Source organism: Dama dama, chromosome X (assembly GCF_033118175.1).
Source record: "Dama dama isolate Ldn47 chromosome X, ASM3311817v1, whole genome shotgun sequence".
Classification (NCBI taxonomy): domain Eukaryota; kingdom Metazoa; phylum Chordata; class Mammalia; order Artiodactyla; family Cervidae; genus Dama; species Dama dama.
In genome coordinates, this window is record NC_083714.1 from 100,517,545 (window position 1) to 100,534,616 (window position 17,072).

Consider the following 17,072-nt stretch of genomic DNA (forward strand, 5'->3'; position numbering starts at 1 on the left):
AACTATCTAAAGCCCTTTTCTAATGATTCCTTTCCTCCTCTTACTGGTTATGTCTTAAGACATGATGCACACATACACTTTACCTCCAGGGGCATCCTTCTCCTTCTCTTCACCATGATTCACTGGATCCTCTCCACTGACTTCCTCCATTCCAGGTGTGATATCCAGATTCTCAGCTGGTGGTTCCTCTTGTTGAGGTTGCTCAACACTGGGCTGCTGGTCCTAGTGGAGTGTGCATGCAAATAAAACTTTTTGTTGTTAACACATCTAACAGCATAAATATACATAATACACAGATATATCTAATCATAAGTAAACCTAACAACATTTTCCCAACACAATTCTATGTACTTACTTTTAATAAAGTTACTCTTCCCACAGGGAAGAGTTAGCTCCCATAAGAGTTACCCAGAAAGACTTTGGAAGCTATTTAAATCTATGCTGGGATGGAAGTGTGCAATTTGTTGTTAATAAGCAGGAGGAGGGAGTCACTGTGCACATTTCCAGGGAATTTCACAGTATACTCATCCAGGCAATGCCAGACTGTAATATATCTGGATCAGTGTTCATTCCTAAGACAAACTGTCACCCTTTATCAGCACGGAAGACCTTTATCACTGCATCTGCATTACTTAACATCATTTTCTCAAAAGTAAATTTGTGCTAATAGAAAATATCAAATGCTAAGGTACTCACAACCACAGGTTCACCCAGCTGGGGAGAATCTTGACCTGTAGGTCCCAATGTTGATGCCACTTGCCCACTCATATTTCTCCCTGAAAGTAGAATATTGTGATTTAGAAAATGTATTTAAGTGTACAGCTATATTTGATCACTTTTATGACCATATGTTGACTTCCTGTGTTTTAAAACTGTGAAAATACTTTCAAAAGAAAGTATGGGTGTATATGCATTCCAATGACACCAAATACAGTTGCTTGCAAAGCCATGTGTATCTTCGCTAAGCTGGCAGAGAAATCACCTTAAGGTACACAAGAAGACAGAGAATTGTTGTGAGGAAGTTAGATTTCACAACAGAATTCTCCATCATGAAGATAGTTAGTGAAATACTGCTAGGAATTTAATAATTCAGGACCATTGCTCTTGTCACACTCCGATTCACCAGACCTATTTTCCCCAACTCCCTTGGAATTCAGTGGGAACAGGAAGAATGGGTTAGTCTTTACAGCCTGACTATGGCGATTTTCTCAGCGTCTGTGGCTGAGCTGGGTCTGCATACAGAGCATACCTGTCCACTTCTCTCTTGGCACCTTACCACAAAACTCGTGATAGGGTCACAAACCCACCGCGGTCCTGTTTCTAGGCCTTTCCTTAATCGCCCACACTGCCCCCTGCCCAGGTCCCACTCCCGGCCGCAGATTCCGTGCTCTGTCATCACTTCCAGGGCTCCAATGAGCCAGATATCTCAAACAGCACCCCCAAGTCTCCCCCCACTGTCATCTGATCCCCTGCCCTCCTCTGCCCACCGCCCTTCCTCTCCAGCCACCAGGACAAGAACTAGGGCATCGCGACACCTGTGAGGAGGAAGATGATGACCTCGAGGGCCTTCCTCCTCAAAGGCCGCAGATGGCACTGCCCGACCCGCGTGAAGCTCGCTGGCTCCCGCTGACACGCACGCACACTTAAACTCCAGACAGGACAGATTTGTGAACCTACCGGGTGAGTCTCAAGTAGTGAGAATGAACCGGAACTGAATAAACACACCCGGCTCAGGCCCAACGGTTCTCACAGAATGCGCTCAGGAAGGCGTATGCGCACTAAGGCGCATGCGCAGAAAGAGGCGCGTGCGCACGCACTGCGCATGCTCCCTGAGTTGGGCGTGTGCAGTGCAGGTTGAGGTTTTCCCGCCACTGAGGTAGAGTCCTGGAACCGCAGGGTCTCTGGAGGATGAGAAAAGGGCTTGAAGACTATATGTTTTTCCTTCCAGGGCAGTCTAGCTTATGCATCCACAAACTGTGGTGATAGGTAGTCCCAGGTTACCTTAGTGGAGAATGTGTCTCAGGAAGACACTCATGACAGAAATAGATATTAAGGTTTTTAATACCTATTTTTAAACATGCTTTGATGAACCATTTCTTTCTCTGCTTCTGGGTTTTCCATCATGCTTGCAATGGCTTTACTGATTTCCATGGAATAAATACATAAATCCATACCTCTGTTGCCATTTTTTGCTTGGAGCACTGCACATTTAAATCTCTGAACTGGTAACTGATTTCTCTGAATATACCTCTGGTTCCTATACAATATTGTTCTTTTAGCATCGGGCTTTACTTTCACCACCAGACACATCCACAACTGGGTGTTGTTTCCACTTTGGCTTATCCTTTTCATTCCTTCTGTAGCTAGTTCTTCACTCTTCTCCAGTAGCACATTCTTCTTCTTATTCTATTATAGTGGGAATTTTCGTACTTACTAGGAGTTTTAATTTTACCCAAGAGAAAGGAAAACATGCTCACACAAGGACCTTTACTCAAATATTCTACTCATGTACTCCTAATAGCCAAAGCTAGAAACAGCCCAACTATTCAACAACTGGTATACAGAGGAAAGAAAAACAAAAACGTATACTCATACAAAATAATACTACACAGTCGCTTAAAAAGGAACTACTAATGCATGTAACAGCAAGGATGCATCTCAGCTGTTCCAATGAGACATGTCAGACACAGTAAGCTATATTATATGATTTCATGTTAATGGATTGCTGGAAAAGCCACAAGTATAGGCACAGAAATATATCTGTGGTTGCCAGTGTATAGGAGTGGAGGAAGGAGTCTGATGGCAAATAGCCCAAGGGAGCATTTTTGAACCCAAGGGTCTCTCCCCATCCCCACTCTGCAGGTGCAGGAAAACCTGTCCTCCCCTAGTTGACCCTCAGGAACACGCACCCCAACTAGCCTCCACAACTCCTCCCCCCTCGCTCCCCACCCACACATCATACAGGGTTGCTCTGGTGTTCCTCTGGTCCGCCTGGGTTTCAAGGCTCCCTGCCAGCATTCAGTAGGTGCCCTAGATATCTCACATTCTTGATAGTATCATTTGAAGGATACAAGTTTTAATTTTGATGATTCCAAATTGCCTATTTTTGTTTCCTTTTGTGCTTGTGCTTTTTGTATCATACCTAGGAAATCATTGCCTAATCCAAGATTCACATTTACATCTCTGTTTTCTTCTGAGTACTTTATAGTTTTAGCTCTTATATTTAGGTGTTTTATCAATTTTCAGTTAATTGTTATATACAGTGTGAGGTATAGGTTGAAATTGATTCTTTTGCATGTGAACATCCAGTTATTCCAAGACGACTTGTTCAAACATTATTCTTTGCCATTGAATGGCCTCTACACCCCTCACAATAATCAACTGACCATAGAGATATGGGCTTGTTTCTTGACTCTCCATTCCATTCCGTTATGTGTCTATATACAATCATTATGTCAGTACCATAATGTCTTGATTATTGTAGGTTTGAAGTGGGTTTTGAAATTGGGAAGTGTAACTACTTGTTCTTTCTCCACACTGTTTTCGCTATCCCAGGACCCTTTTAATTCTTACAATTCTAGGATCAGTTTGTTGATTTCCAGGGGAAAAGAGCACTTTGAACGTTGATAGGCCTCTATTAGGGGAGTACTGCCATCTTAACACAATAGTGAGTCTTCCAATCCACAAATGTTATCTCCAAAGTCCGTAAAACTCTGAGCAAGCTCTGGGAGTTGGTGATGGACAGGGAAGACTGGCATGCGGCAGTCCATGGGATCCCAAAGAGTCAGACACGACTGAGCGACTGAACTGAAGTAAAACTTCCACTCATCTAGAGTGTCTTTCATTTCATTCAGCAATCTTTTGTAATTTGTATTGTACAAGTCCTGAAAGTGTATAGAAATCTATTTGCTCTTTGTATATGACCTTGTATTCTATAAACCTGTCGAGCCCCTATATTAGGTCTAACAGTTTCTGTGGGGAGAGGGTGGTTCTTCATGATTTTTTATACACAAGATTATATCATGGATTGACAAGATGGTGGAGGAGTAGGTGGATGGGGAATACATCTCTCTCCAAGGATACATCAGGAATATACCTTCAGACACAGAAGTGCATGCAGAACACCAGCCGAGCACAGATAGCAGCACCTGACCAGTGGAAAAGAATATATAGACCCACACAAAACTCGGTAGGATGAGGCAACTAGGGAGAAAAAACAGGAGTGTTAGTAGGGCTGGACCTGCCCTCGGTCAGTGGGGGAACTGAAGCAAGGGTCTGATCCCCACATGGGGCAATTCTCTGAGTCAGAGGAGAAACATTTCAGGCTGAGAGTGAAACAGCTCATCTATGGCACCCTAAATGGAGTGCGAATCAGACATCCTTGCCACAGCCATACATACCCTCGATGGTGCAGTGGCTGGGAGGTGGAGTTTAGGGATTGTGGAACAATCCCAGGGCAAGGGCTGCTGTTGACTGCAGAGAGACTGATGGAGGGGATGTAAGGGAGGAGACTGTGGTGGGAAATACCTGTGGAGGAAATTCGGGCAGCCATGGAAGTAAGGTGATACTGCTGAGTCATGTGTAGGGCGTGGAGCCATCACCATTGCCTCTCAAACACCACATGCCAGCACTGGCACCTGAACAATAGAGAGGTGGGCCCATCAAATGCCTGATGCACTGAACTACAGAGTAGCACTACACCCAGGGTGCTTTTTTAAGTGACTGATGCACCAAACTACAGCGTAGGACCACACCCACGGTGCCCCTTTAAGTGCCTGATGCTCGAACAACAGAGAAGGATCCCAGGTAAGGAAGCCCTCTAAGTGCCTGAATGGGCGGAGCTATGGAGAAAAACTGGCCAAAGAGGCCTTCTGATCGCCAGCTACAAGAGCCTGGAAAAAAGACTCTGATAGGGCCATAACTCCTGTGGCGGAGGCAGTCCATGTCCCTGCACACTTGGCACCGCCAGGGTCCCCGCACACCAAGCTGCTGTGCAACGTTCACACTCAACTCGCACTGGGGCAGAGCTGCCACAGACAAAAAAATCTTATGTCTATGCATGCAGGGTCACGTTGGTAGTGTCCGACTCTGCAACCCTGTGGACTGTGGCTTGCCAGGCTTCTCTGTCAGGGAGAGGGGTTCTCCAGGCAAGAATACTGGAGTGTATTGGCCAATACTGGTTGCCATAACCCTCTAGAGCACTATACTTCCTGCTGCCCTAGCCGCCAACTCCCCTGAGTACCTGATGTTTCCAAAACCACTGTGACTCAAGCAGCTGCACCACCTCCACACCTGGCCCTCACAGGGGCAAACCCAAGTCCTCCAAGGCAGCCTCAGGAGCAAACCCCAGTGGACCGCCCACATCCAGAGGTGGAAATAAAACCACAATTGAAACCCAAGGGCAGTGTGACTAAGGAAGAAGACTCAAAACCCTCCCACCAGCTGCACAAGCTGCAGATTAAATCCACACGATCAACTAGACAGACTCTGTGTCTGTGGGAATAGATAAAAGGTCATTGAGAGCTCCCACAAAAGATTACATCATCTGCAAATAGAATAGTTTTACTTCTTTGCCAATGTAGGTTCATTTTATTTCTTTCCCTTACTTTATTACCCTCTCCAGAACCATGTGGAATAGAAGTGGTAAGAGATGTTATCCTTCTATAGTTCTTGATTTTCAGGGGAAGTACTTCTGCCTTTTATCATTAAGTATGATGATAGCGATGGGTTTTTCATAGATGTTTTATATCACATTTAAACTGTTGCCTTCTGCTTCTAGTTTGAGTCCTTCTATTTTGAATGGATGCTGAATTTTGTCAAATGCTTTTTTAGGTAGCTACTGAGATGATAATGTGGTTTTTTTCCTTTATTCTACAGATGTGGTATAATAAGTTAATGGATTGTTAACAGTAAATGAACAAGGACGAGGATTTTGTAAGGATCTTTCTTTTTCTTTTTTTGTTTCCTTAGGATTTTCAGTTTCATTGATGTTGCCAAAATGCTGTCCATCAGTAAAGCTGATGTCCATCAGTAAAGCAGGAGAAGGAAAGCTTGTTTACTACCACATCACATCATTCTTGGCGCAGACACTCTGCTGCAGTGAACAGGATGCTTAGACCTTTGCTCATCACGGAGTTCACCAGTTGTGTAGGAGGGAGGCTGAGCATGGTTAGAAATGCAAATAGTTCGATCCCACCCAGGACCAACAAGACTGAGTGATAAATGGCTCCCCATGGAACCACAGGAAGTAGAAGGTACTACAGGGGAGAGGGTTCCATTTGGTAACAATGCAAGTACTGTGCATGGATGGACAAACTGTCCACCACTGCCCACGGTGAGAAACCGTAGCCTTTGACACACATGGGTAGGATGCCACCCTGGCGATCCAGGCCTCAAACCTGGACCGAGGGCAGTCCCCTTTCTCAGATGTCCAGGAGGACACTCCAGGCCCATTTTGGTCATGCCAACACCGTGCAGATTTGAATACACAAGCAGCAGTGATTGGTTGTGGGGATTCGGAGGCAAGGAATCCCAGACCACTCTGGGGACCCCACGTGGAAAACACAGGCTCAGGCTCTCACGGGGTACAGGGACAGAGACCCCATATCAGGCCAGGGCTCACACAGTCAGGTGCAGAGGTTGATGGGCAAGAGTTCACAGTGGGGGTCTTGGGCCTGAGCACTGGAGGACCAGTGGAACCCAGTGTCCAGGAGTGTTCGCTGCCCAGTAAACAGGCTGGAGACGCTTCCCCAGTCAGTGGCTGCATTAGTGAGGTCACTCTAGGAGGCAGCTGGCATCCGTGGGCGCATCTCTGAGTCTTAAATAATCAGTCATCTGAGTTGCAGTGTCCTAAGCGCTTCTAAGGTGTCATCTCACTTGAAGAAAACCCTGTCACCCCTGCAGGAACTTGAGTCCAGCTCTTTCTCTCTGAGACACTTGGACGCCTGGTCTAGGTCTGGATTTTCTTTGGATCCTAGAGAGATTTTCAGTTCAGCCCTCACCAGGACATTAAGACAGACACCTGTGTGTGGGCAGGAGAGAGGTGTCCTGCAGAATGCAGGGAGCAGGCAAGGTCCTCAGGGGATCATCTGAGGCACTGTAGGTGCTGGGTGAGAGGCCACAAATGGGGTGAAGGGTGTAACTGAGGCCCTGTGAGCAGGGCTAGAGAGGGGCTAAAGAGGCTCCTGGAGTGGGAGGGAGGCCTGGTGGAAGGTGAGGGGAGAGGGTGAGATTTGGGGATAGAGAGAATTTGTGGCAGCTGTCACCAGGAGAGGGACTCTGGAAAATGACAGATGACTAGAGGGATGTACGGGAGCTGTCATAGGCACAGTAAGGGGGAGACATTTCCTGTCTCCAAAAATCAGTACCCCACAGTATGTGCTGAGACATGAGAGAAAGGAATAGGTCCCTCGGACTCGTTCTGTGGATCTGGGATTCACTCTGAATCCCCGTGGGGCAGGATACAAAGTCGACACATCCAGAGGTGACCAGGGTGGGTTAAGTCCATGCTGAGGACCCAGACATGGGAAATCAATTTCAGAACTCCTCAGCTCTCAGGCAATCCCCACCCCTGGGATGAATCTGCCTTCCTGAGGATGACATGCTGGTGAATGCAGACTGCAGGGACTGCAGGACTGGAGGCCTCTGTCCCTTGGGGTTGACTGAACAGAGACTCAGTGCAAATGCCAACACAGCAGCCCAGAGGGAAAGATGTGGGGCTCTGTGTCCCAGGGTGCAGGCTGTAGGCTCTGGGGGAAAGGGGTGAAGCCTCTGAGCTAAAGGAGAGCTGTGAGCTAGAGTAGTGTCTAATTAAAGAAAAGCATATAACAGGAGAGTTGTGAGTTTAAGTTGGATATGGAGTCTTCTGGGAACTATAACCCAGGACACAGCTCCTCCGTTAGCTCTGAGGAAACTGCTTGGAGGAGGTAGCGGAGAAGTCAGTATGATTGTTGCCTAGGAAGTACATGCAGTCAGGCATGCACATTGGTTAGAGAGTGCTGTGAAACACAGAGATCAGATGTCACAAGTACATTATTTTCATGCTTTTCTGTGTGGGGAAGAGGCAAGAATCTAGGGTCACTGAACATTTTCCTGAGGTATCGGTAAATAAAAAAGGCCAACTTGTCCAAAGCACAGAGTGCCTCATACTGTTTTTCACCGTAAATTCCTTCAGAATGCACTTTAGGTCAGCAATCACAGTGGTTACAAATTAACACTTGTAGTACTGGCTGAGAGTAATGCTGTTTGTCTTAAGGATCTGAATTTACCTGAGGCCAGATGTTCAAGGTAGATTTAGAAAAGGCAGAGGAACCAGAGATCAAATGTCCAACATCGTTTGGATCATACACAAAGCAAAAGCGTTCCAAAAAATATCTCCATCTGCTTTAATGACTATATAAAGCCTTTGACTGTGTGATAGAAAAAGCAAAACAGTTCCACAAAAACATTTCCTTCTGCTTTAATGACTATGCAAAAGCCTTTGACTGTGTGGACCACAACAAACTCTGGAAAATTCTGAAAGAGATGGGAATACCAGATCACCTGACGTGCCTCTTGAGAAATGGGTATGCAGGTCAGCAAGCAACAGCCAGAAGTGGACATGGAACAACAGACAGGTTCCAAAAAGGAAAAGGCCTAACTCAAGGCTGTATATTGTCACCCCGCTTATTTAACTTAGATGCAGAGTACATCATGAGAAACAGTGGGCTAGATGAAGCACAACCTGGAATCAACATTGCCAGGAGAAATATCAGTAACCTCAGATATACAGATGACACCACCCTTATGGGAGAAAGGAAAGAAGAACTAAAGGGTCCTTTGAAGAAAGTGAAAGAGAAGTGTGAAAAAGTTGTCTTAAAACTCAACATCCAGAAAACTAAGATCACGGCATCTGCTCCCATCACTTCATGGCAAATCAATGGGGAAACAGTGACAGACTTTATTTTGGGGGGCTCCAAAATCAATGCACATGGTGACGGTAGCCATCAAATGAAAAGACACTTGCTTCTTGAAAGAAAAATTAGGACCAACCTAGACAGCATATTAAAAAGCAGAGACATTACTATGCCAAGAAAGGTCCATCTAGTCAAGGCAATGGTTTTCCCAGTAGTCATGTATGCATGTGAGAGCTGGCCTGTAAAGAAAGCTGAGTGCCGAAGAATTGATGATTTCAAACTGTGGTGTTGGAGAAAACTCCTGAGAGTCCCTTAGACTGCAAGGAGATCCAACCAGTCCATCCTAAAGGAGATCAGTCCTGAATATTCATTGGAAGGACTGATGCTGAAACTGAAACTCCAATATTTTGGCCACCTGATGCAAAAAACTGACTCATTTGAAAAGACCCTGATGCTGGGAAAGATTGAAGGTGGGAGGAGAAGGGGACAACAGAGGATGAGATGGTTGGATGGCATCACCGACTCAATGGACATGAGTTTGCATAAACCTTGGGAGTTGGCGATGGACAGGGAGGCCTGGAATGCTGCAGTCCTCGGGCTCTCAGAGAGTTGGACACGACTGAATGACTGAACTGAACTGAGAGTTGGAATTGTCTAAGATGGTTAGGGTCTCTGTCCTCAGGTGTGACGTATTTGAGCTGTTTTGGGTTGCTTTCCAGGATGAGTGCTCTCTAAACTGTTTGTGGATCTCTGTCCCAGGCATGAAGTCTCTGAACTATTTGGGAGGGTTTTGTCCAGAGGGTTGGGTCTCTGAGCTGTTCATGGATCTGCATATGAGAGTAGTCTTAAGAGGAAGGCTGGATGGACCCCACTCTCATGGGTCTTAGAAGTAGACCTGTGATATCACATTTGCTATCATTTCTCCCATGCCTCCCTACAGAGATAAAATCTTGTAGCCCCATCCTCAGGGAGGGCAAGTCATGTGCAGTACACAGGAGCCCACAGTAACAATACTGAAGAGAAGAATACTTCCTGACAGGACTACCACCCTTGATAGGGGCCCTGTGAAAAAATTGTGTACAGGCACTCACTCAATCTGCCGAACCCATCAGAAAGAGGCCACCATTTGCAGATGGGAGTCCAAGGCCCAGTGCAGTTGGAATGTCTCGGCTCATGAGGAAAGGAGGAACTGGATGCAGGCTTTGGCTCCTTGGAGGAGGCAGGAGAGACTCAGCAGAACCCTGGCCAGGTAGTGGGGGAGGGGGACATTGGCACAGGGCTACAAGGACCCTGTGACTGTCTCACTGTCAGGATACATCTCGGTGTCTTCCCCATCATACACCCAGCTGCTCACCAGATGTATTGAATGTAATCTGCACATTCCCTGGGGACGTGGTGGTGGAAAATGCAGAGATGAGCCTCCAAGCAGGTGGGGATAAACATCACATTCACCAATTTGCATGAGGCTCCACCACAAATGGAGCGATTCCTGCCTCTCTTTCCCCCACTAAAGCATTCATTGGCACTGAGGTCAGCAGGAGGGCTGTCAGGGCTGGACAGCTTGTGAGGGACCCTGTGTACAGCATGAACCTCCCCATGACTGGATCATCTCCATGTCTTGATCAGGGCAGAGGACTCTGATGTGTGCCAAGGGAGCATGATTTAGACTCAGGCCTCAGGCAACTGACTCATTTCCGAGAGACAGTCCCTGGTGGGGGGCGGGGCGGGGAGGGGGATCAGCTTATTTTCTCCTGTAGAGATAGGTACCTCATCCAGTAGCAGGGCTGGGGGCCCATAGGTGGGTGCTAATTGGGGATCATTTGCTGCCAGAGTTGTCTCTCTGTCCCTGTCCAAAGTTCTATCTTTGTCTTTCTCCCTGCCAACTCTGTGCCTGCTACATCCTCCCTCTTAGCCTTTATGAGACTGTCTGTGACCTCCCTCATACCGTGAGGGTCCTTCCTCTGTCCTGAGGGTATCATCAATCAACATGGATGTCCACTGGGAGCAGTAGAAGGGATTCTCCTTGAGTGTAGTGGATTCCAGGAAAGGCATGTTCAACTGCAGAGCCTCTGTGGATTTCCCGGGATGAATCTAGAGCTCCTCAACAAACATTGTGTGATCTGGGCGTCTGAAAGAACCTTGGGGGCTTCTCTGGTAAGAACCCTCCTGTGGCTCAAGCCAAAGTCACCTCTATGGCCAGAGGCCCTAGGGGACCCGCCCCTCATCACTGCTCTCATCGGATCTCCCGGCCCTCCCTCCATCATGCTGTGACAGTCACATTGCCCTCAACATTCTTTTCATACACTCTACACTGAGTTCCACTCCCGTTTTTACACTGGCCTTAAATCTTAAAGTCTGAGACACTTTTCTCCCTGAGAGGCATCTCCTCTAGGTTTTGCTCAAATGTCACAATCTTAGAAGGAACATCCCTGGCTACTCTTTCTAGATATCATCCCCTCTCTCTATTTCACTATCCCTGTTTAATGTTAATCACAGCAGTTATGAACACCCGATAAATTACTTATCTTTTGGGGCTGTATAACCCCAACACAATGTAAGTTCCATTAAGCAAGGTTGATTTTCTCTTTCCTTACACACATAGTTGTGCTTGACAGAAACTGTGGAGAAGATGATTGAATGTAGGCATGAACAAGCAAATTAAACTTGTTGACAAAGGCATAGCTAGACAGGCTGAGGATTCTGCTAGTGAACAAATTCAGGGATGACAAGATGGTGACAAAGCCATGGTCTTTATCTCACCTATGCACTATCCTTGGTTCTCCTCGGAGTTGACCTCTTTCCTAACAGAATGGAATGTCCTGTTGTCCATCTCACATATTACTCGGAGTCAACGACAGAGGCCTTCCCCACTCCAGACCTTCAGATCCCAGTCCGAAGCTTTCTCTCCCCTGCCCGCTGGGGGACTGTGGCTGGCTTTCCCCATTGAGACCTATTCTGTATTAAACAGGAAAGCACAAACAAGCACAATTCCCAGCACAAAGAAAATGCTTTCCATGCTTCCTGTTATGATAGTGGCCACTACAGAGAAGTAATCTTCAGTTTATGGAGACATTTTTCCGAGTCCAAGATTGCAGCAATCCGCGGGGTTTTCATCCTCACGTTGCCCTTCCACCCTTGGAGGATCATCCATCCTCTAACGGTCCACCGGCATCTACATCGGCTGTTCCCCAGGCTCACCACCAAGGGGCGCGCCACATGAAACAGTTCGGTCCTGGGATGTAGCACTGAGGGGTAACGGTAGAACCACCCACTCTGGAAGGTACCATTCGAGAGCGCGTATGACAACAAAGTGAGTACCTTTAAACCGCGTCGGGCATCGACCAGAGTTCCCAGCGGAGGCACCCATGGCACCACTGGCTCCATCCCCATTCGCTCCATTCCGGCTTCCCGCTGCATCTGAGTCCGAGTGGACACCGGTAATAAGCGGCAGCTGTCCTCGTCTCCTTTCCAATTCCACCCCTTCGCTTCTACATGGTTACATCCAAGGGGGGACGGCTACGGAGCGACCTGGGCTGCCACTTTGGGGTCTGGCGTCAGGAAGCGTTCTGGGCATTGATTGGTCACCGCGAGGTCGCCGGAATGAGCTCTTCCGGGGCGCGCATAGGCGCCGGAAGTCCCGCGAGTCCCGCCCTGCTTCGTCTCCGGCCCAGTTCCAGTTGGCTGGCTGGCTGTTACAGGACTGGGATGGCAGAGTTGGACCTGAGGACGAGAGGCATGTTGCCGTTCGCGGGTTTTTAGAGCATACAGTTTTTCTCCGAGTTGTATTGCTTTTCCGGAATGGGTCGAATAGCTGCCCTGGTTAGTGGCGAGGTTTGGCGCAGTCGCTGGCTGTGCATGCTGACGGCGTTTCGGTCTTGTTTTGCTCTCGCTCAGTCTGCAGCATGTGGCAGCCCTCGGTCATTCGCACAAATGCATGCAATTCATGTCCAGGGAGAGGTCTCTGAGTTAGCTGTCTCTCCCTGGAGAGTAACCTTTGCCAGGGAGCCTGGGCTCGTGTATCGCTAATTGTGACAACACAGGTGCTGTTTGGGTACATATGATCTCCTTGAGCCTTTGGGCGGAGTCGTGAGTGATGGGATATTTGATCTGAGTGGATTTTGTGAGCCATAGTACAAAGCCCCTAGGATGTGTGTGCCTGTATTCCGGGGTGTGCATTTTTGGAGCTTTCTGGCCTTTCAGTCCCTGGGTGTGAGATCCCTTTGTAGGCGTGTGCACCTGAGATTGTGAAACCTCTGAGTTTTTTATTCTGGTCCCAAGTTGTGATGTCTCTGAGCTGTTTTAAGGATGGGTTTGTCTAAAGGTGTGAAGTCTCAGCTGCTTGGGGATCTGTGCACGGGGTGCAGGTTTTCCATTTGTCTGGGAACTTTATCTAAAGGTCGTATGATGTTCTTGAGTTATTAAAGGTTCTCTTTCCGTTTAGGGTTTTTGTATTAGGTTGATAAATGTCGAGTGGTTTGGGAGTCAGTCTCCATGGTGTGAAGTATCTGTGCAGTTCTCATTTGTTTCTGTCTTTAAGACTTTGGCCTGTTTGGAGGGTCTTTGTCACAGCGTTTATGATGATGGTCTCAGCTGTGTTTGAGGGTCTGAGACGAGTTGTGTGCTCTCTGTGCAGAGATTCAGTGAGCTCTTTTTGGTGTCTCTGGGTATCAATCTGAGCTGTCTGGAGTCTCTTTGTCAGAAATAAAACCTCTTATGTTCTTGACTGTGAGTTCTTTGTTCAGGATTTAGGGTTTGGAAGCTGGCAGATATGATTCTGAGGCCTGGTACCTGACATGCTGACTGTGTGTTGTTGAGTGTATCAGTTGTCTCCTGGAATCTCAGGTTGTTCATAATTATTAGAGTGGGGTCAGTGTGTGTCTTGGAGGGTACCTGTGCATGTTAGCAATGTGTGTTGCTTGGCTCCAGACCATCCTTCAGCAAATGTTTTCTGAGCACCTGCCGTATACCTGAGCACTGTCGGAAGAGTTTGTGACAGGACAGAACTGACCAAGTCTCTCCTTTGAAAGACTTGGTGGTCAGTAAATAAATCGCGGGTGGCAGGCACTATGAAGAAAGATAATGCTAGATCAGGGGAAAGGGTATATGTAGGTATGATGTTATTATTTTATTCAAGGTAAGGAGGGAATGTCTCCTTGAAAGATGGCAAGTAAGCAGAGATCTGGAGGAAGTGAGGGAGCAGGCTATGGGTTTATCTAAGGGAAGAGCATTCCAGGTAGAAGGAACAACAAATGCAACTGTCCTGGCATGGAAATCTACTTGGTGTGCTCCTGAATGTCAAGGAGTCCTGTGATGCACTGGCTTTGGCATGTAGCACTCATTAAAAGGGGTCTGGTTGCTGCTGTCTCTTTCTCTCACAATTTGTGATCATCCGCATTTCACAGATGAAGGACTGAAGGCTCCAATGTGTGCCCTGCACCTTCTCTCCTTCCTATCCCTGAAATTAGAAGTGAAACCTTCTGGTCCGTCATGAGAAAGAGAGAGTTTGAGTGTCCCAGCTGCAGGGATGTCACACTGAATGTCAGCCAAGCAGCAGAGATCAGTTATAAGGTGGGAATCATGCCTTGTAACATTGGTACTCTTGATAGAGGGCAGGACTTAAGAAGAAAAAGGAACTGGGGCAAAGGACAGAGGCAGGAAGGGAAGTTGGAGGACATTGAGAAAAAAGAAGCAGAAAGACTGGCTTCATCACATTGCTTGGGTTTGGCCCAGTTCACGTTGATTGACTGTATTAGGACATGGTCACCTTTTCCTGTCCCTACCCTTTCTTTCCCTTCCCTTTTTTGTGCCTGAGCAAGTCAGTCCTAAAGCCGTTAGATGTTGCCAGGTAAGGCATGTGTATGTCTAAAGGGCCATCCCTGCCTGAAAGTCAGAGCCCAAGGTGGAAAGAAGGATATCCCTGGGGATTGGGTGGGAAGGAGGCTAACTGCTTCATGGATGCAAGGTTGAGTGCGGTGTGGAAGTCAAGGACAAGGGATGGTTCTGCATAGATTGTGAGGAGGACCCTTTTGTGGAGGAGGGATCACTTATATGCATTGGGATTCATCAACTCATCAACTATTCAGCAAATACATAAGAATGCTGAGAGCCACGTCTTTCATTTTTGGAAAAGGGAATTTCCAGTATAGAAAGGAAGTAAACTAGAACAAATTCTCAGGAATTCTACTGGAATTAAAGGTCTCCACACAAACTTCTTGTATTCGATAGGTGTGCATATGTGTGTAGACTGATATATAGCTATAGATGTGTGTCTATGTGTATGTGTGTGTGATTGTGTACACACATATATTCCCAAGTTACTGAAAACAGCAACATTCCAATGGCAACAGTTACACCAGTCCCCAGATCCTAGCTTTTGAACACCTTTCTCCACTAAATGATGGGTTCCCAGGCTGAGGAAGGAAAGGAAATGATCCTGGTTCACCTTGTCATGTCAGTAACAAGGGAAAGTTCAAGAATGATGTGGAGATGTCAGAGGGACACAGAATACAGCTTGAGGGCTCTCCCACCAGACACACTTAGGACTCTCTTATTTTTTCCACCTTTTTTGAGGTATTATTGACATATAACCTGTAAGTTTAAGATGCCAATGTGATGATTTGATACACATATATTTGGCAAACGATTCCCACAGCAGGGTTGGCACTCTATCCCCTCACATAATCCTTTTTAAAAATTGTTGAGGAAATAAAATCTCAGATCTACCCCCATTAGCTTTTGCTGTATTACACAGTTTTGTAAATTATACTCATCATGCTATGCATTGGATCCACGCAAATTATTCATCTCATATCTGGAAGTTTGTACCCTGTATTCAACATTTTGCGCTGGCCCTGCAACCACCATCCTAAACTCTTGGAAATTTCTGTAAGTTTGACTTTTTTAGGTTCTGCATATAAGTGAGAACATACAATATATGTCTTTCTCTCTTTCACTTATTTCACTTAGCATAAAGCCTTTGAAGTCCATTCATGTTGTTGCAAAAGGCAGAATTTTCTTCTTTGTGACTGAATAATATTCCATTGTATATCTCAGATTTTCTCTTTTCAAATTTATTTTAATTGGATGATAATTCCTTTACATTATTGTGATGTTTTTGTCATACATCAACATGAATTGGCCTTAGGGCTTCATGTGTGCCCCCATCCTGAACCCCCCTCCCACCTCCCTCCCCACTCTATCCCTCTGGGTTGTTGCAGAGTACTGGCTTTGAGTGCCCTGCTTCATGCATGGAGCTGAACACTGTCTCTTTTGCTGCCCTGCATGTACGGTCATTGGTACCGTCTTTCTAAATTCCATATGTAAGTGTTAATATATAGTATTTCTCATTCTCTTTCTGACTTACTTCAGTTTGTTTCATAGGCTCCAGGTTCATCCACCTCATTAGAACTGACTCAAATGTGTTCCTTTTTATACTTGAGTAATATTCCATTGTATATGTACCACAACGTCCTTATCCGTTCGTGTGCCAGTGGGCATCTAGGTTGCTTTCATGTCCTAGCTATCGTAAACAGTGCTGCGGTGAACATCGGGGTCCATGTGTCTGTTTCACTTCTGGTTTCCCCGGGGTGTATGCCCAGCTATGGGATTGCTGGGTCACATGGCAGGTCTATTCCCAGTTTTTAAAGGAATCCCACAATGTTCTCCATAGTGGCTATACCAGTTTGCATTCCCATCCACTGTGTAAGAGGGTTCCCCTTTCCTCCACACCCTAACCAGCATTTGTTGTTTGTAGGCTTTTTGATGGTGGCCCTTCTAACTGGTGTCACCATGTTTTCTATATCCATTCATCCCTTCATAGACACATGGTTGCTTACAACTTTTGGTTGAAGCTGCAAAGTAAATTTCAGGTTAGTGTTACTCCTCCAATGTTGTATTTCAAAATCATTATCTATTGTAGATCATTTGCCTTACCACAGAAATTTTATCATCAATTAGTCTATATTTACAAAAAAGTCCTACTGGAATTTCTGACTGGAATTGTGTGAAATTGATAGATGTGTCTGGGGACTACTGACATCCTAATTATATTGAATTTCTCAACCCATGAACACACCATGTGCCCCCAGTTTGTTAGGTCTTATTTAAGGAACCACACTGCATTACCTTTTTTGGCATTGTTCATCAAATCTAATTCTCGTATATCAAATTCTGAAGATC

General features: G+C 46.3%; 1 protein-coding gene across 1 annotated transcript in view; it reads right to left on the reverse strand.

Moving 5' to 3' along the window:
• Positions 1-12,433, reverse strand: part of LOC133052508 (X antigen family member 5-like) — a 46,443-nt gene extending 34,010 nt beyond the window's left edge. Inside the window, exons 1-3 of the mRNA XM_061137449.1 lie at positions 12,213-12,433; positions 697-776; positions 84-222 (exon numbers count right to left, since the gene is read on the reverse strand). Of these exons, the coding sequence (XP_060993432.1) occupies positions 84-222; positions 697-776; positions 12,213-12,261 (268 nt within the window). The 5' untranslated portion in view covers positions 12,262-12,433. The remainder of the gene's footprint in view (positions 1-83; positions 223-696; positions 777-12,212) is intronic.
• Positions 12,434-17,072: the final 4,639 nt, after the last annotated feature.